General features: G+C 52.4%; 1 protein-coding gene across 1 annotated transcript in view; it reads right to left on the minus strand.

The window, feature by feature from the left end:
• The window catches only part of FAM20A (FAM20A golgi associated secretory pathway pseudokinase), a 29,614-nt gene that overhangs the window by 8,039 nt on the left and 3,974 nt on the right, over nt 1-17,601 (minus strand). Inside the window, exon 2 of the mRNA XM_008149387.3 lies at nt 614-798. Coding sequence (XP_008147609.3) covers nt 614-798 — 185 coding nt within the window. The remainder of the gene's footprint in view (nt 1-613; nt 799-17,601) is intronic.

Consider the following 17,601-nt stretch of genomic DNA (forward strand, 5'->3'; position numbering starts at 1 on the left):
CCAACAACACGGGGCCCTGGACTCACTAAAGGGGACATTGAGGCAGCCAGGGCACCTCCCGGAGCCCCAGTTGGCTGAATTCTCGCCCTGCTCCATGCAGCCCCGTGCTCGCTGGCCCTTCATGGGCAGGCCTCAGCGCCTGTCTGGGGAGCCGATGCTGGTTATGTCTGCTAACAACCTGCTCCGTCAGGTAGACTGTCGTGCCTGACCGCACAGACCTGGAGACGGCAGGCCTGTCGGAACCCGGCTCCAGCCCTGGTCCCTGGCCGAGCTGTGCATCCTCTCTGAGTCTCCGTTCGCCCATCAGTAAGATGGCAGTGAGGGGTCCACGCCTAAGGTCACTGACAAGAGAGGGTTGCCGGGCGGAAAGGGAGCGCTCACTAAAGGGAAGCCATCACGTTTCTTTAAGTGGACGGACACCTCCTCATGCCTCCCCTGTGGGGTTGTGAGGAGAGAGAGTGTGAGGGTGTGTGTGTTTGTGTGTGAGGGTGTGTGTGTGTTGTTTTCTGCCCATCAGGAGTCAGAGACAACCCTCTGCTATTCCACCCCACACCTGGGTGGTTAACCAGCCTCTCGGGGGACACTCAGCCCCTGCCTGATGCTGGGACCTCACCAGCACTGATGGTGGGAAAGTGCCTCATGTCGTGGAGCAGTTTGCTGACGACAGGACTCGACCGGGAGTACAGCCCGTGGCGGTTGATTCCCAGGTGGAACTGGACCCAGCTGGCCTCGAGTCGGAGCTGCACTGGGGGGTCCAGGGAAGTGAGGTTCAGCTGCTCTTTGTATATCTTGTGTCGTCTGAAAGAGCAGGAGAGTTGGTTTTGTTTAAATAGGAGACACAACAATGCAAAGACCCGCTGAAATTATCAACAGGAGCATTAAGCACCTACCCCGGGGGGCGGGGGGGGGCGGCAAAATAGCCACACAGCCCTCCTTTGCCCTCAGAGAGCTTACCATCTAGTGAGCGAAGCAGGCAAGCAAGTAACACAATAGCACACCTAATACACAAACACCTAATACAAACTGAAGGAGACGGCAGATGGTTAAAAGTGAAATTGGGGACCTCATAGGATCTGGGCTCAGGAAGCAGTCCTGAGCCTCTCCGTGCACGTTCCCATCAACAAGTCTGTATCCTGTTTCCCAGTATTTTCTGACCTAAGGAGTCCGGAGATGGGAGAGAAGGTAACTGGTGGGAATGGAAAGACTAGAGGGCTGAGGGGCCTGACGTAGAGCCGGAGGCCGAGTTAGATGAACTACTACATCTTATAGGAAAAGAAGAATTAATGGTCCATTTCCTGTTTGTCCTCCAGGATAAAAAGAACAATGTGAAAAGCCAGGCCACTGCCCTTGAGAGGCGTAGAGTCTAGTTTGGGGGACAAGTTGTATGTCTAGGACATGATCAGAGCAACATGCAAGGCAGTGGTTTGGACGAACACGCCTTCACAGGTTTGAGGAAGGAAAGACGACTGCGTGACAAGCAGGGGAAGATTACGGTGGGAGGAGGCGGACTTCGGCGGGATTCAGTGGGTGGGTGGGGGTTTGGATGGAAGAGGAGCTGTGGAGGGTGCTCTTGGATTAGGGACCATCTGAGCACTAGCGGGGCAGGCAGGCAGGGACAGGCGTATCTGGGGGTTAGAGAGGAAGCTGAGTCCGTCAATGGTTGAGTAAAAGATGGAAGCCTTCTGGTTGGAAAGGAGGCAAATTAGCACGATGTCACCCGGCTGGGTCTAGCTGATGACGGGTCAGGGTTTGGGTGCTCCTGCACATGCGTTTTCCCCAACTGTGATGCCACACCCCCAGGTCTGTGATGGAGCCAATGGCAAATCAGACATGGCCGATGTTCTTAGAGTGTTACACTTGCTTATTCGTCCAAAGTTTTTCAAATTACCTCTATATTAAATGTAGACGTGTTATGCAGAAGAAAGCAATATCCACAATAATTTTTAAGATAAAACCCCAATTCTCAAAGAAAATTTCACTTGGTCACCCCCAGACCATATCTCTCAGAACCCAGACCCTCGGGAGCAGAGGGCGTTTTGATTCTGCACTGCCCCCTAGTGGAAGTGTTGGGGAAGTGCTGAGTACCAACTTGGGTCACTGAGTTCAGGTCCAATATGCAACTGAGCTGTCCATCACCCCACCTCCCACCCCCCCACCTCCATGTGAATAAAGTAACAGCATGACTGTCCTTTGTGGGTGAAAGGCAGCTTCTTGAGGAAGGCGCACAGGTTTATAAGGTATTCACATCAGCGGGCGAGTGGGCCCTGGTAGCCTTAGGTCCTGGCTTTCTCTCAGCACCTGCTCCAGGTCCCCTGCAGCCTCTCGGCATTTCTACTAACATATGAAAGTCCACCCCACAATCAAATTTTTTTTTTTTTGCTAAAATTTTTGCATGTTTCCTTTTATTATCGTGAATTCTGTGCCGAATAAAGTATCTAGTAACATAAAAGTGACTCAACATTGAGTCGTGGTTTTGTAAACATTTGGTTCTGTATTCATTCATTTTGATTCTGGAGTTTTCATTTGTGAGCCAACACCTTTTCTTTGTCCAGGTCTCGGAGCATTTTCAAAGCTGAGATTTCTCTCCCGCGAGAGCGAGTTCCTCTGCAGCCTTCCAGCTCGGGGTGGGGGAGGTTGGGGTAACTGATATACTTGTTTAAAGTGACACCTCTTAAACTGCTTCAGACCCAGGGCTCTATGAAAGTCAAGGGAAAGGGCAAGTGGCTGACTAGGTCAGTAGGCCTCCTGCCAGGTTTTTAGAAAACACACTATGTTAACATTTATTTTTATTTGGAAAAACAGTCGGGCCAGGCTCCAGTTCCCAAGGCTACTGGGAGGCTAGGACTCTGCGACTGCTGAACTCCCTGGGGAGTCTGATGGGAGGCCTGCAAAGGCCTGAGCTACGTTAGTCACCCGGGACCAGAGCCGCAGAGAAAGGCAGGAGAAAGGGCAACAGTCATAACGGGGAGGCGGGCGGGGAGGGCCGGAGCGTCCTTAAGTGGACTGACAGCCGAGGGCTTCCAGCTACGACAGCGGCTGGGGTTACCACGTCCAAAACCAAACGCGGCGAATTGGAGGCCCCTTCCAGATGGGGACATGTTGCTCTGCAAGCGTTCCGTTTCCTGTTAGCTGGGCGCACATGGCTCTCTGGTGTGCTCCTCTGCCCTTCCCAGAGCAACCCGGGGGGGGGGGGGCGGGGGGCTCACAGCATCCTTCCCACTTCTGCTGTCTCACACCTGCACTGGTTTGGGGAGATGGCGTCGCCTGCCACTCTACACGGCCCACACACGGGGGCGCTGGGGGAGGACGGAGCCCGGCCACCTCATGTGTCCCCTGGGTCCCAATCAACACCCCCGGGATTCGTTCCCCATGTCCGCAATTATTAGGGAATTTTCTCATAAACAAAACCATTTCCTAGACCCACGTGAGTGGACACGATAGATGCCGTTCTCAATCATCATCATTGTCACGCAGTGCCTGCTTAAACCCTTGCTTCAGTTCCAGACTAAACGAGACTCCTTAGCGAGCATGTTCATTCTCTAGGTAACCCCACTCTTGTCCCTAGGATGCTTCTAAGTCTTCAGTCCACGTGGCAGGACAGCCGTCTCCACCTACAGAACTCCTACCGGGGCCATCTCAAATGCCCCCCCTCCGGCATGAACACCTTACCGCCTCTCCCACAGAAAGAATCAACAGCACAGAAGCAAAACACGAGGCCTGTTTCGGGGGACAGTGATGACGGTGACAAAGTGCCGCCCCTGCCGAAAGGAGGTGAGCAGAACGCAGGCGTGACTAAGCACCGTGAAGTTCAGCCAGAGCTCACCGGGAGGGGACAGAAGAAAAGGACACAGACTTACGTGTCACAAGGGCCTGGTCCTGCCTCACCAGCAACATGACCCTGAGGATCGGGCCAGGTGCCGTTGCCATACACACAGTCTCCTGCGAGCCTACACCCCCCCTACAAGACACCTATTCTTATTCCCAATTTGCGGATGAGAAGACTGAGGACAGGGCATGGCCTTCAAAAGGGTGGCCTCAGTTTACCTGTTGTGGAAAATGGGGATGCTGACAGCTGTCTCGCTGCGTCGTAGGAATTAAGCGTGGTGACATCCAACCACAGAGTAGGCCCCCAGGCACGGTCGCTCTCTCTAATTGTTAGTGTTTGTGAAGACCGGAGACCAGGTGGAGGACAGGTTTTCAACGACACAGTTGTCGTGGGTAACCAGAAACAGCCAGCTTTGCAAGCCGGAGCAAACCCCCGGAATATCCCCTAAGCAAGGGCATGACATCTGTGTCATGCGGCTGCATTAGACACCGCCACGGTCATGCCTTGGCACGTCTGCAGAGTGCAGGATCACCCAGGCAACCTGGCTGCTGCTGTAGCTTGTCTGCGGTCTCTCCGTGTGCGAACTAAGCAAGGAACCAAGTGATGGAGGCTTTAGAGAAGCGCTGTTTTCCAGCCTCTGAATGTTCAGGCAGGTCTGGCCTTGGGGCATAGGAGGGGGCGGCTCCCGGCATGGGGGGGCGGGGGCTGGGAAGCCTGGAGCTGGGCACCTCAGCTGCTACTGGTGGGCTAAGTGGGGGCCTGGATCTTCTTCCTGGGACGTGGGGAGCTGAGAGCACGTGGAGGGGGACCACCCATGCCCCAGTCCCTTCTGGGGTCTACAAGGAAGCCTGGCAAGGAGGGGGGACAGCGGCGACTCAGAGGGGCTCAGGGAGGATTGGGCCCCATGCTCCAGGTCCCGGGGACTCCTAAGGTTGGTCCAGAAGCACTCACAAAGAAATGTGAAAAGCATCAGAGTGAATTTCCATGGGGCTGGGCTTTCGAATGAAATCCGTGCATCTGTCCGTTTCAATCTTCTTTCTCTTGACATTCGTCTCAGAAAGACTGTTCCTCAGAGTTGTTTCTGTCATGATGGTGATGAGTTTGGAAAAATCCTCCTTCGTAATGTTTTATTTCTCCTGTGCTTAGACAATTTGGGGGCCCGTTTTTAGGAAAAAAGAGAACAAAACTACGAATACAAAATTAGGCAGGAGCGTGACTATTTATGCAGAATGAGAAAAGATGTCAACAAATCACTAGCGCCTCGAAGACTTAGGTCTCTTGTTCTGAGATTCCATACTTGCATGCACTATGTCCTGATTGTGACCTGCCCACCCCCTCACCCCCCTTCTCCCCTCCCCAGCTAGCTTCCCTCCCCGCCCTACAGCTCTCTGCCCCACAGGGGAGGGACAGCCCCTGGGCTGAAGCTTTGTCAGTTCTGTGGTCAATGTGCCTGTGATTTGTGCAATTCACAACCCAGAGATGTCTCCTGGACACCCAGTGTTGTCCCTTTCAGGCCCATTCGTTTAGCTTTCTCTGAGGGACCGTCTCAGCCAGCGCCTATGTGTGAGACCGTCAGCACAACAGCATGTGCTCACTACAGAAATATGTGGGGCGACCAACTCTCCCCCAACGCCCCTTCAGCAGACCGGCTGGCTCACCACCAGAACCCTGCGGCTCATCCAACAGGCCACAGGATGCTGACAATGCTCCCCCCATTCATCCCAGGGGCCCCAAGGGCATGTCTCCCATGTCATCCCTTTCTGCCCATCTGCCTCCTCGTCCATCTCGACCTCTGAGCCCTGGAGGCCGAGGGAAGCCCATGGCAGGCAGCTGTGAGGCAGTGTGAGCGAGCCTGAGCTGCAGCCACCTGGCAGGCCCCGAAGTGCGTTCCCTAACTTCCCTTCCCAGACAGAAGTGAGTGCACCCTCTGGGGTCTGTCTTCCAGCCCTAAAGGAGTATCTGCTTCGTTCCCTCATGGACCAAAGCTCGGTTTTTAGGGGTAGGTGGTGGGTGGCAAGGCTGCTGTATCGTGAATCAGAGTCACTCCTAGTGCTGCGTCTGCAAATCCAGAGAGAGAGGAGGGTGGGAGGGACGGGTCTGTTGCCCCAAGTTCTGGCTCTGCCGCTTACAGCTGTGTGACGCAGGGCAGTTATCCAACCACTCTGCCCACTCCAACTACAAGGCAGGTATAATAAATGTGTCTGCCCTTGTGCGATTTGAGTGAGGACTGAGCGAATTTCATAGGTGTTTATGTGAGTTGTTATCACGGTGATTTCCGGGATTCCACTTGTATATGGCCCTTCTTAGCCAGACCGGTGGGTCACAGGCATATTAACCATGAAGCTGATAACGCTCTGCCTCCTGTGGGTGGGGAAGGGGGACCTTGAAGAATTATTTGCAACTACTGTTTAATTTCCCCGTGACCTGAGTCTGCCTAGGAGGGTAACAGCAAGAGCTCGCTCCTGTACCCCTCGGGACAGCCCCGGGGGAGGCTGAGTAATGGCCTGAGATATCCACATCCTAATCCCGGAACTGGTGACTGTTTCCTTATATGAGCGAAGGAATTGCAGAAGCGATTACGTTAGGGATCAGAGATGGCGCCATGGTCCCGGCTGATCCGGGCGGGCCCTGAATGTAGTCACACCCGCCAGCCCCATTTTACAGAAGGACAGACTGACCCCGTTGGGAAACTGTCCTGAGCTGGCTCAAGGTCCCCTGGCTGGTGAGTGGCAGCCAGAGAGCAGTGATTGGAATCTGGCCAACTGGCTTCCGAGGCCAAGCTCTTCATCACCTGGTCCACGTGCCACGCTCTGGCTCCTCACCCTGCAGCTCCGAGCCGAGGCTCCACTCCCCCGCCCCCACCCCAGGGAGGGACCTGGAAGCCCATAAATGCAACCAGGAGGCTCGATCCAGGGAGGGAGAGCATCTCCGTAGACATCCGAGTTTGGATGACCTAACAGAACGCGCTACATGCCCATTTTCAGCTAGGAGGGACACCCCAAAAGCTAGGACTATGACCTCAGTGAGACACCTGCTTCTCTATCTTCAAAACAACTTCCAGCCCTGGCCGGTTTGGCTCAGTGGACAGAGCGTCGGCCTGGGGACCCAAGGGTCCCGGGTTCGATTCCAGTCAAGGGCACGTGCCTTGATTGTAGGCTCCTTCCCAGCCTCGTGCCCTGAATCGATGTGTTTCTCTCACATTGATCTCTCTATGTCTTTCCCTTTCTTTTCCACTCTAAAAATCAGTGGAAAAATACCTTCGAGTGAGGATTAAAAAAAAGCCTAAACAACTTCCAGACAGGATAGCGTGGACTCCCTGGAGGAAACGGTAAAAATGACCCCCGCTCTAAGGGGTCCCCAGAGTCATGGCAGGGAACTAGCAGAAAGCTTCGAGCTGGGCCAAGTTTCCAAGATTCTCTTCCATAGAACTAAGCCCCAAAGAGGACTGGCAAACGTCACTGGCTGCACGCAAAAAACACCGCCAAGAGCTGTGAGCTGCAGACCCCCTCGGACAGTCAGTCACATCCCGGCAGTCAAGGCTCGGCAGTCAGGCCTTCTGCTCAGGGGGCATTGGAAAACCCTTCCCTGACACAGCCCCAGTCCACATGCCCTGGAGCCTGTGTCCCACACAATTCATTTCTGGAAACAGTAAATATTAACACTGGACCGAGAAGCCCCTCAACCTAATGGTGAGTCCACAGCCGCAGGCTATTTTTTTCCACCGGGCACCCGCCTCCCTGGTGGAGGCCAGAGGTGCTCAACTCAGGGCCGCTTCACGCCTCAAGGGGCACAGTACTGAGAGACGTGTTTGCGTCACAGCCGGTGTTAGGAGGTGCTGCTCAACACCCCCAGTGCACCGGAGAGCCCGCACGTCAGAAAATTACCTGGCCCCGAAGGTCCGTAGAGCGGAGGGTGAGAAACCTTGGGCTGGAGCCAGGGAATCGGGAGCAAATAAAGCACTTAACCCCCTGATGATGGACCCGGACGTGGCTCGGGTGGATTCTGGACGCTGCGCAAGTTCCTATCGTCCATAGATAGCAAAAAGCCTGCCTCGGGGCCTCCTGAGCTCCTGCTGCACCTTCTGCTCAGCAAGAACCGCAAATGTTGTTTCATTGTTTAAAAAACAAATGTGAGTCACACTCGGTGGTCAGACCAACCTAACAAGCATATTGATAAAACACGAACACACGTGTTACTTGCAAAGGAGGCGATACTGATCCATTTAAATGTCATAATTTCGGTTCGTTTCATCCTCGAACTGTGCAGCCCTGAAATAGACAAATGTTTCACACACACACAAACACACACACTCACACACACACTCACACTGTTCGCAAGTGACACCGACGAGTGTGGGTCCTCTCTCTCTTGCACCGTTTTCCTGAGCGCAGAAAACAGCGGTACTCAGCGTGGACCAAGAAAAAGGGGGAGCTTTAAACATCCACACCCTGGGGCCTCTAACATTCAAGGGTTTACCAGAATATATTTCTTTTAAAAAAGTGTTTCAACTCTGCCTTCCTGCCTGTCACGCAGGCATGGGCATCTGAAGGAGATCCGAGTGCAGAGGGAGCTGAGCGCCGGGGGTGGGACGGGGGGGTCAGGCCGGGCCACGTATTTTCATGGTCCGGAGGCCCGTTTCCCGGCGGCCCGCCCACCGATGACATTCTTTCAAGGCCGTGGCCTGTGCGCTGGTGCTCATTTGCATGGTCTGGTTTTTCCATCTGATTTCCAAACGGGATGACTGCACATCTTGGCCCGCTCCCCTCCTCAGCATCGGCAGTCCCCCAGGGGGCAGGGTAATTTACGGAGATAGGAGTGTGTTTTCTGTGCTTACAGAATTCCACGCGCCCCCGTCCTAGGAAGGTAGCAGGTGTCTGAGAGCGTCCATAGCCCCAGACCCAGCGGATGGTTCCACGGGTCACCCTGCTCCTCCGGCTTTGGTGTGTTTTTTATTTCTGGAAAAGTCCAGGAATGTGCTAGACCAGGGGGTTGACAGACAGTAGGCAGTGCCTGCAGAAGCACAGACTTCGGGGGAAGCACGTAGATACCCCAAGACGAGGAGAGGCGAGTTGGTTTGGGGCCGTGTGCGGGCCGGGAGGTGAGCCGGGGGCAGGAGACGGCCGTGTGCCGTGCCTGGGAAGGTGCACGCCAGCAAATGATCCCAATCCTGAGCCCGAGGTTGGCACAGGAACAACAGTGCCACCACCGGCACGAGACCAGGTGTTGGCACGTGGCGAGAGGGCCCTCCTCAAAGGTCCTGCCACCTAAGACCCTAAGGACGGCCCGGCCCCCCAACACTAGCGGGTATGGAGAGAGGGGTCCCCGCGATGACCGAGATTGAGCTGCCAACCCACCTCACGGAAAAGGGGCGTAAGTTCCTTTTGGTTTAATTTTAGGGGGAAAATAATCAATGTTGTATTTCTTCCACACTTGTGGAACGAAGTAAGGTCCTGCTACAGTCTCCATTGAACCCTGAAATCTCAGTGGCCTGACACAACCAAGCCTTTTCCTCTCTCATTCATGCCACCGGTCTCGTGAAGATCGGTAGGGATTCCACTGAGTGACTCAGGGACCCAGCTTGGTGGACACACCAAGATCCCACCGCGAGGCCTTCCTAGTCAGCCCGGCAAGAAAAGGGAGCAACTGGTTAACTACTGGCTTAATATGGGATGCGTCTTTTTTTATTGATTGATTGATTTCAGAGAGGAAGGGAGAAGGAGAGAGAATCATTGATCGGCTGCCTCCTGCACACCTCCTACTGGGAATCGAGCCCACAACCTGGGCACGTGCCCTGACCGGGAATCGACCCGGTGACCTCTTGGTTCATGGATCAATGCTCAACCACTGGGCCACACCAGCCGGGCTGGGATGTCTTTTCACTTAATGCTATCAATACCTTGCATTTGTGTAGAGCTTGTCACAAATATATGTTGGGGATTCTTTCCACGTATTATCTTACTGGGGTCCCCTTGGGGCCTGTGACTAGATCACTCCTCGGACCCACAAGGGAGGAAAGGAAGGTGCACAAGGTGGAGGTGACAACAGAGTAAGTGAGGAGGAGCTAACAGCCTGATTGTCTGACCTGGATCTTTTCTGCTTTCCCACAGAGTCTGCTGAGAAAGCAAGGCCTTGTCAAGATTTATCAAGACTGTTGATGGAACCGCCCTGAAGACCAGGGTGGTGGTGTGGTGGGAGCGTGAAACCCCCGGATCCGGCTGCTCTTGAGAAAGCAATGACTGTACCAAGATGTTAGTGAGATTTTGCCAAATGGGCTGATTTCCCGACACAAACTCATTTCCCTTCTGGTTGAAATACAATCACTTCCTCCTCTCAGAAGTGCTCTCATGCTGTGTTGCAACAGACCACTTGTGCTCGCTCTGGGCTAACTGAGTCCCAGCCCCATCCTGACCTCACAGCCACTGCTCTGGCTCAGCGGTTGAGTAAGACCTATCCCGAGAGTGTCACGTGGATCCGGGTTCGGGCTATTACAGGAGGAATGCAAAGAGAGACAAAGAGCCAATTTCCACCTTTTGGCCTCAGAAAATTGTCTTCAGAAGAAGGGGAGCTTGATATCTACTCAGAAACAGATTAAAAAGAGAACAAATGAAGGAGCTAATCACTTGGTCCTACGAGGGGGTTGAGGCTGTCTTGTTTGGGATTTAGGGAGGCTACGGAGGCTTGACGAGGGGGCGTGGGAGGGGTGCTTCTTGAAGCTGGAAGGACCACACGGGAGGAGAGACAGTTTCGGAAATGGTTTTGCCTCTGTAGCAGTCAGCTCAGGCTGCCTAACGAAACACCTCAGACTGAGTGCCTTCGATAACAGAAGTTGGTTTCTCTCAGCTCTGGAGGCTGAATGTCCAAGATCAAGGTGTTGGCAGGTTGGAAGCCCCTCTCCTTGGCCTGCAGGTGGCTGCCTCCTCACTCTGTCCTCGAACAGCATACACATCCCTGGTGCCTCTCCTTGTTCTTATAGAAACACCAGTCATGTTGGATTAGGGCCCCATCCTTACGACCACATTTAACCTTAATCACCTCTCTGAAGGCCCTATCACCGAATACAGTCACAATCTGAGGTGTCCTGTGCATTAGAATGTCAATGTATGTATTCTGTGGGAACACAATTCAGTCCACACCAGCTTCATTAGGGTTCTATTAGATTTCTTTCTCATTGACACGAGAAGAGCTCTTACCACTAACAGCTGCCTGCCCGTTGCCCAACAACTCATCAGCATAAGGGACTTCCCTGAACCTTTGCTTGGTAGAATAGTACGAAGCTACGTAGACCACCTCCTCTTCGATGGCCACGATACCTGATAATCTCCCCAGATGGCCTTTGATCTATTTTGGCCAATAATGTGGCAGAAGTGACATTTAGCAGGTTCTGGCCAGGACCTCAAGGGACCATGCACACTTCCACTCTCTCTTGGTAACCTGCTGAGGCCCGGTGAACACGCCTGATTCGCCAACTGGGGGATGAAAGGCCGTGTGGAGCTGAGGTCATCATCTCAGTCAAGGTCTCAAATCCATACACTGGGACCCAGAACAGCAGAGCTCAGGCAGCAGCTGATAACGGATGCCTGAGTGAGCCCATCAGAGACCAGAAGAACCACTCAGCTGAGCCCAGCCCCAATTGCCGAGCTGCAGAATCAGGAGCTAAGTAAATGGTTCTTGCTTTAAGTCACTAAGTTTTGAAGTGATTTGTTAAATGGAAAAGGTAACAAATTTTAGTTCTCGGGCCTAAAAGATGTTCTCTTGTGTTCAAGGGACCAGAAACATTGGTTAAGCCATGGGGGTGGGGAGCAGGTGGTAGAGAGTAAATACCATGCTCTCATTGGTGATAACAGCTGGGACGGGGGGAGCAATGGGAGAAGGAGGCTTGAGTTTTAGGCACATCAATTTTAAAGAACGGAAGAAAAGAAGTTGACTCTATTTCCATATTCCAAATTGGTTGTTTTTTCTAGAAATGGAACCTTCTTTTCAAAAAAAAAAAATCTTATACCGAATCCCCAATGTATAAAACAGGTAAAAATTGTAATTTATTGCTATAAATCTCATTTAGGTGGTTAAATATGTAAAATTATTTTTAAAAGCTAATCTGTAAGAACAAGAGGGATAATAGGATTATGAACTCAAGCATTCAAAACCAGGGCGCAGGGAAGACAGGAATAGTCTTATTTCTGCACTTAATTAATTTCTGCACATTGTTTGGCAGCAGAGTCTAAAAGATCCTGATAAGCACACATAAGTAGCTGGGATTGGAAACGGTTTTCAACAGCTCACCTTGCAATCTCAAGATTCTCCTCAATTAAACAGAGACGCACGGCGGGGGGCTGGCGGAGCCATCTGTCCACGTAAGTTCCACGTGGAAGGCTCAGTGTGCTACCATGTGCATAACACAACCCAGTGCGAGTTCTCTCATCAACGTTACCTTAAGGGACACTTTTTCATGATGAAAATAGCCATTTGCACGACCCACGAAGCACCTCCCAGAACCCTGTAAATCCACAAAGCACACTTGGAAAATGCCCCATATTCTCCCTCCGACAGCCTTTGAAGAAGAAATTCTGATTGAAGATGGGCAAAGCTTGAAAAACAGAGGCTCCGGAAGGCTTCAGGGACCACAGACTCACCCTCCTGAACAAGGGGCGGGCTTTCCTCAGGATTCAAATGCAGGTCTATTGGCTCCACGTGGAATCTCTTTTCAGGAGAAAGAGACCTGAGCCCATGAATGAGCTGAGTTTACGTCATTTCTTCTTTAGGCTCCCACGAAGAGAGTAAGGTGGGCTTAAGAGAAAGCCCAAATAAATAAAGATTCTTATCTTCTTGGGAGGCTTTTAATGGTTGCTGTAAAAAAATCTGCACATGTTAGGAATTTGTTACAAATGAAGTTGTTTTTAAAAAGTCTTATTAAAACTCCAGAACAGTAGCTCTAGGAGTCAGACACTGTGGGAGGCATACGTTGAGACCCTTTCGAACATCACTCTGGTCACAGCAGTTCTGGGCACCCACCCAGGTTTTGGGGGACGGGCTGTTCCCCACACTGAGCCACGTGGACTGAAGAGAGGACTGAATGGTGAGTTTCCAATGACCCCGCCTCCCCGTGTCAGTGATTGGTTGAGGGGTTGGCATCCGCCTCAAAGCTGGGCCAATCATAGCCCTCTACGTTTCCCAGCCCTGGCCAATCAACGTCTTTGTAAAAGGTCTTTCGTTCTGGAAATCGGAGAAGCCCTTGACTCAGTGGCTGTGGTCCCAGGGCTGTTGGGATTTGAAACTGCAGGAGGGGAGTAAGACAGGCAGATGGACTAAGGCGAAGGAGAGTGGAGACAGCTGCCCTGAGTTTTGGTTTCTTGAGTCTCCACATTCCCTTTTCCTGCTTGTGTTCGTCCGAGTTGGGTTTCTATCACTTGAAACCAATGCAGGCAACACTTTGCAAAAATAATGAACTATGCACGGAATGCAAATTTTGCATAAAATTTAAGGGAAATATAGGCCTCATCACTTGGACTAAGGGGCCTCCAATGACCCTATTAAAAAAAACAACCCTACAGCCCAGCCAGTGAGGCTCAATGGTTGAGCCTGGACCCATGCACCAGGAGGTCGCTGGTCTGATTCCTGGTCGGGGCATATGCCCGGAGTTGCTGACTTGGTCCCCGGCAGAAGGCAGCCAATCAGTGTTGCTGTTTCCTTCTCATCGATGTTTCTCTCTCTCTCTCCCTCTCCCCTCTTCTCTTTCTCTGAAATCAATTAAAAAACACACACACACACACATATTAAAACAAAACAAAAAACCCCTACAATGAAACAATGGGGCTTGATTTGCTTATGAAGCTGTGCTTGGTCAATCTGACTTTCTCTCATATTCCTGAATGCTCAGAGGAGCACGGAATGGATGAATAATCAGCTGCTGGGTGTGCATCATTCTTCCCTCAGAGTGAAAAAGCATGAGCTGAGCTGGGTGTGAGACAAATACACCTTCCCTACAGGATTGGTAACCATTCAGCCAGGGGGGAAAATGAGTCAGAGATACAGAAATCCCACTTGCATGAAACTGAGACCCAAAAAAAAAAAAAAGAAAGAAACTGAGACCCCGTGGCACATTCGAATTGGCCAGGAGAGCCGATCTGTCCCTCCCCCACGGACTCCGCTTTGGTTACCATCATCAACAGTATTGACTCACGCCCTACGGAGCTTGGCCCAGGCATCGGCAGCTGAAGGCTCGCTCCCTATGGGAGAGCGGCGCTTGGCTTCCCGGGGTGAGCAGCTCCGATGTTAGGCCAGCAGAGCTCTTTACTAACCCATCGACCTTGCCCACGTTCCCTCCAACCCCGTCCCTCCCCGGGGGCCGCCTTGTATGCCACGGCCCGGCTTCTCCGTCCCTGTGCCCCTGGGCCAGCCCTCCCGAGGTTTCCCTTCCACTCTCCATATTTTGCTGAATTTTATGGCAGGTTCTCGGTTTCTTAGGAACCGTAGTCCTCTACTATTTTCTATTTCCTGTGGCTTCCCAAATGTATGCGGTTTACTGCGAGTGAATCCAATAAAAGAGGCCCTTCGCTGCTGCTTAACTCTGCCTCTCGCTCAAGCCAAATGAGGTTGGCCGTCTCCAGCGCCCGGCCTCCAAGGTCAGCTCGAGGGACGGGAAGTCCGGGATGCCAGCATCTGCAAGGCGCTCCAACTCAGCTCTGTCCTGACTTCACATTTCCACGCAGGACACCCTGCCAAGCGACAGGCCGCAAAAAGAGCTAAGCCTTTTTTTTTTTTTTTTTTTTTCCTTTCCGTACTCTGGTTTTCATTAGGCTTCTGAGTGTGTGCCCGCCTGTAATGACAGGTACACAGATGCTCTTCTGCTTCACCGCCACGGCGGCTCTTTAAAACGCCCTCCCGGGCGGCGTGCCGCCAGCGGCAAGCCTGCTTCGGCAGGATCCGCAGGCTCTCCCAGCCTCCGGCTTAACGGAGAATCACAGGAGAAGCACAGGTCGGCACCTGCCCGCGGGCAGGGCATGGATTTCTCTGGCTCAGTCGGGGTCTCCGCGTTTCCCACGTTAACGCAAGACAATCTTGGCCTTGGCTGCTTTCTCCGAAAGCACCGGAAGCTCCGGAAATTCCCTCTTGTTGGCAAATGGCACCTTCTCAACTTTGGGGTGTTTCTTATGAATTTTTTTTTTTTTTTTTTTTGTTACTCCTCACCCGAATATATTTTTCCCATTGATTTTTAGAGAGAGTAGAAGGGAGGGGGAGAGATAGAAACATTGATGTGAGAGAGACATGCCTCCCGCATGTGCCCCAACTGGAGCCGGTGATCGAGCCTGTAACTGAGGTACGTGCCCTTGACTGGAATTGAACCTGAGTCCGTTCCGTCTGAGGGCTAACACCCTAACCACTGGGCAACCCGGCCAGGGCAGAAAGATTCTTTTTGACTGCCCCTTTCCCAGTTCGGGGCATTTTTTTAAAAACTGATTTTATCTAGACGGCTGCAATTGATTATATTTAGACTACAGCCAAATCTGGAGAGAACCACAGATCCAAATTTTAGACCGTCTCAGGAAGGTGGTTTTGCCTTAGACGTTTACAGGGAGGAGCAGACAAGTGATAGGTGGGGCGATCTTAGGGTTGGGATTGTTTTTGCTCAAGGCTTTTGTCATGGGCGATAACAGGCCATTGGTTAACAGCCCCCCGAAATCCTGGTGTCCTCTGTCCCCAATCATCTGTTCCACAGATATTTACCCGGGCTCTCCCCTGTGGGAAACCACGAAACAGATGTGTCCGTGTGACCACAGGCAAGCTGGGCGCGTTTCCTGCCGGGAGCAAGTGGCTATTTATTGTCACCTGAGGCTCCAGACAGCCGCCATGAAGCCAGACAGTGCACAGTCATAAAAAGCAATATGGTATTATATGGAGAGGATGCATCCTGCCAGGGAGGGGCGGGTGGGGTGGGTGGAGGTAGTCAGAACAGCCTTTCCCCATGAGGAAAAGTGAGGACCTATGGACATCAAAGGATGCCTGGGGAGGAGTCGCTGGTTGGAATATGGATTCCGGGGCCAGGCCCTCAGGTCCAAAGCCTGCCTGTGGTTTGCTTACTGCCTGACTTTAGAAGGCAAGTTATATAACCTCCTGGTCCCTGGTTTCCTCTATAAAACGAAGTAAACAGCGGTACTGTTTGTTTTCGATTGCTGTGTAACAAATGACCACAAACCTAGTGGCTCAAAACAACACCCACATAGGAGCTTGCAGAGTTGGAGGTCAGAAGTCCACTAGTGTGGCTCTGTTCTCTGCAGGGCTGAAGGCTGAAGCAAAGTCGTCAGCTAGGTCGAGTTCTCCTCAGGAGGCTGGGGGAGGGGAGAGATCTGTTCCCAAGCCCATTCCTGTTGGCAGAATTCAGTTCCTTGTGGTTGTAGGACTGAAGTCCCCGCTTCCTTGCTGGCTGTCAGCTGGGGGCCAATCTTAGCTCCTAAAGATCCCTTACCTCCCGTGCCTGGTGGCCCCCTCCAACTTCAAGTCAGCAAATCCTTCTCCTGCTTTGTATCTTTGACGTCCTCAACTTCAACCAGGTGGAGAAGACTCTTCTTTTAAAGGGCTCGTGTGATGAGGTCAAGCATACCTGGATAATCTCCCTATGCCAAGATCAGCTGCCCTTATGGTAGTACCTGGGTGGGCATTTGATTGAATACGCAGGAGAAGATGTGGGTACCTCAGGGCCATGAATCCAGGGGACCACCTTAGAATTCTGTCTGCCACACCCACCTACTTGTAGAGAAGTTGTGAGGCCTAATTAGCAAGTGTAGGTAAGTACTTAGCACATACCGAGCAAGTTTCGAGTAGAGATTTGCCAGCAAAGAATTAGCCAGCTGAGTTCCCAGGATTGGGGAGACCTTGGTTGGGGTGAAAGGAGTGTGTAAGGGGTGGGAGCAATGGGACAGCTGAAGAACATCCTCCAGTTCTCGGCTGAGGGGCTTTATTTCGATATATTTGGAAACAGGAAGTGCCTCTCCTCCTTGGATGAACAACGCTGATACCCTCCCTGACTTTGCTGCACTAATAATGGCCATGGGCCGGGCTTCGGGATAGGAAGGGGCCTCTGGACTGGCTCTCTCAGGAACCATCTGCTCCGAGATTTTGACTTTCGGGAAGAGTGAAGACGTTTCCTCCGGCTATAGGTCCAGGGATCCAGAAACCCCTCACATCATAGCTTTCCCCAAACAGGACGAGCAAGGATCTCACTGAGGGAAGTGGGAAACAGAAGTCGGGTCCCCACTCGCGCTGCTAACCGCACACAGGACGTGGAAGAGGCCGCTTCCTTTCTTAGCCTGGCATCCCAGGCGGAGAATCGGACGATGGTCCCAGGCCCTGCTGACCCCGGGGGAAGGCCACTGGCCGTCACCCATGAGAAAGAACCCGGGCTTTTATCCGCTCTGTGGGCTGAACTGCCTGCTCCCAATAAAGCTACGTTCCCAGTGGTCTGGGGCCAGCATGAGGTAAGCAGGAAAGAGATAAAAAAAAAAAAAAAAGTGGCGGCGAGAATCAAAAGCTTGCGTTTTTCATTCCACAGATGCCATGGTGGGAAGAAGCTTTCCTTTCAAAACTGCCTAGATTAGACAATTCTCATTTCCAGCTGGTGCTCTGCCCTCTATCGTGGCTCTTTCTCTCCCCTCCCTCCTAGATCTGCCTCAGCTTCTGGATCTTCTCAAAGTTCTCCCCTCCTCCTCACCCCCCACCCCACCCCCTGGGAAACTTGGGTCAATGTACTCCCGCTTGCACAACTGTCATTTCTGAAAAGCTGC

The sequence above is a fragment of the Eptesicus fuscus genome, chromosome 20 (assembly GCF_027574615.1).
Source record: "Eptesicus fuscus isolate TK198812 chromosome 20, DD_ASM_mEF_20220401, whole genome shotgun sequence".
Taxonomy (NCBI): domain Eukaryota; kingdom Metazoa; phylum Chordata; class Mammalia; order Chiroptera; family Vespertilionidae; genus Eptesicus; species Eptesicus fuscus.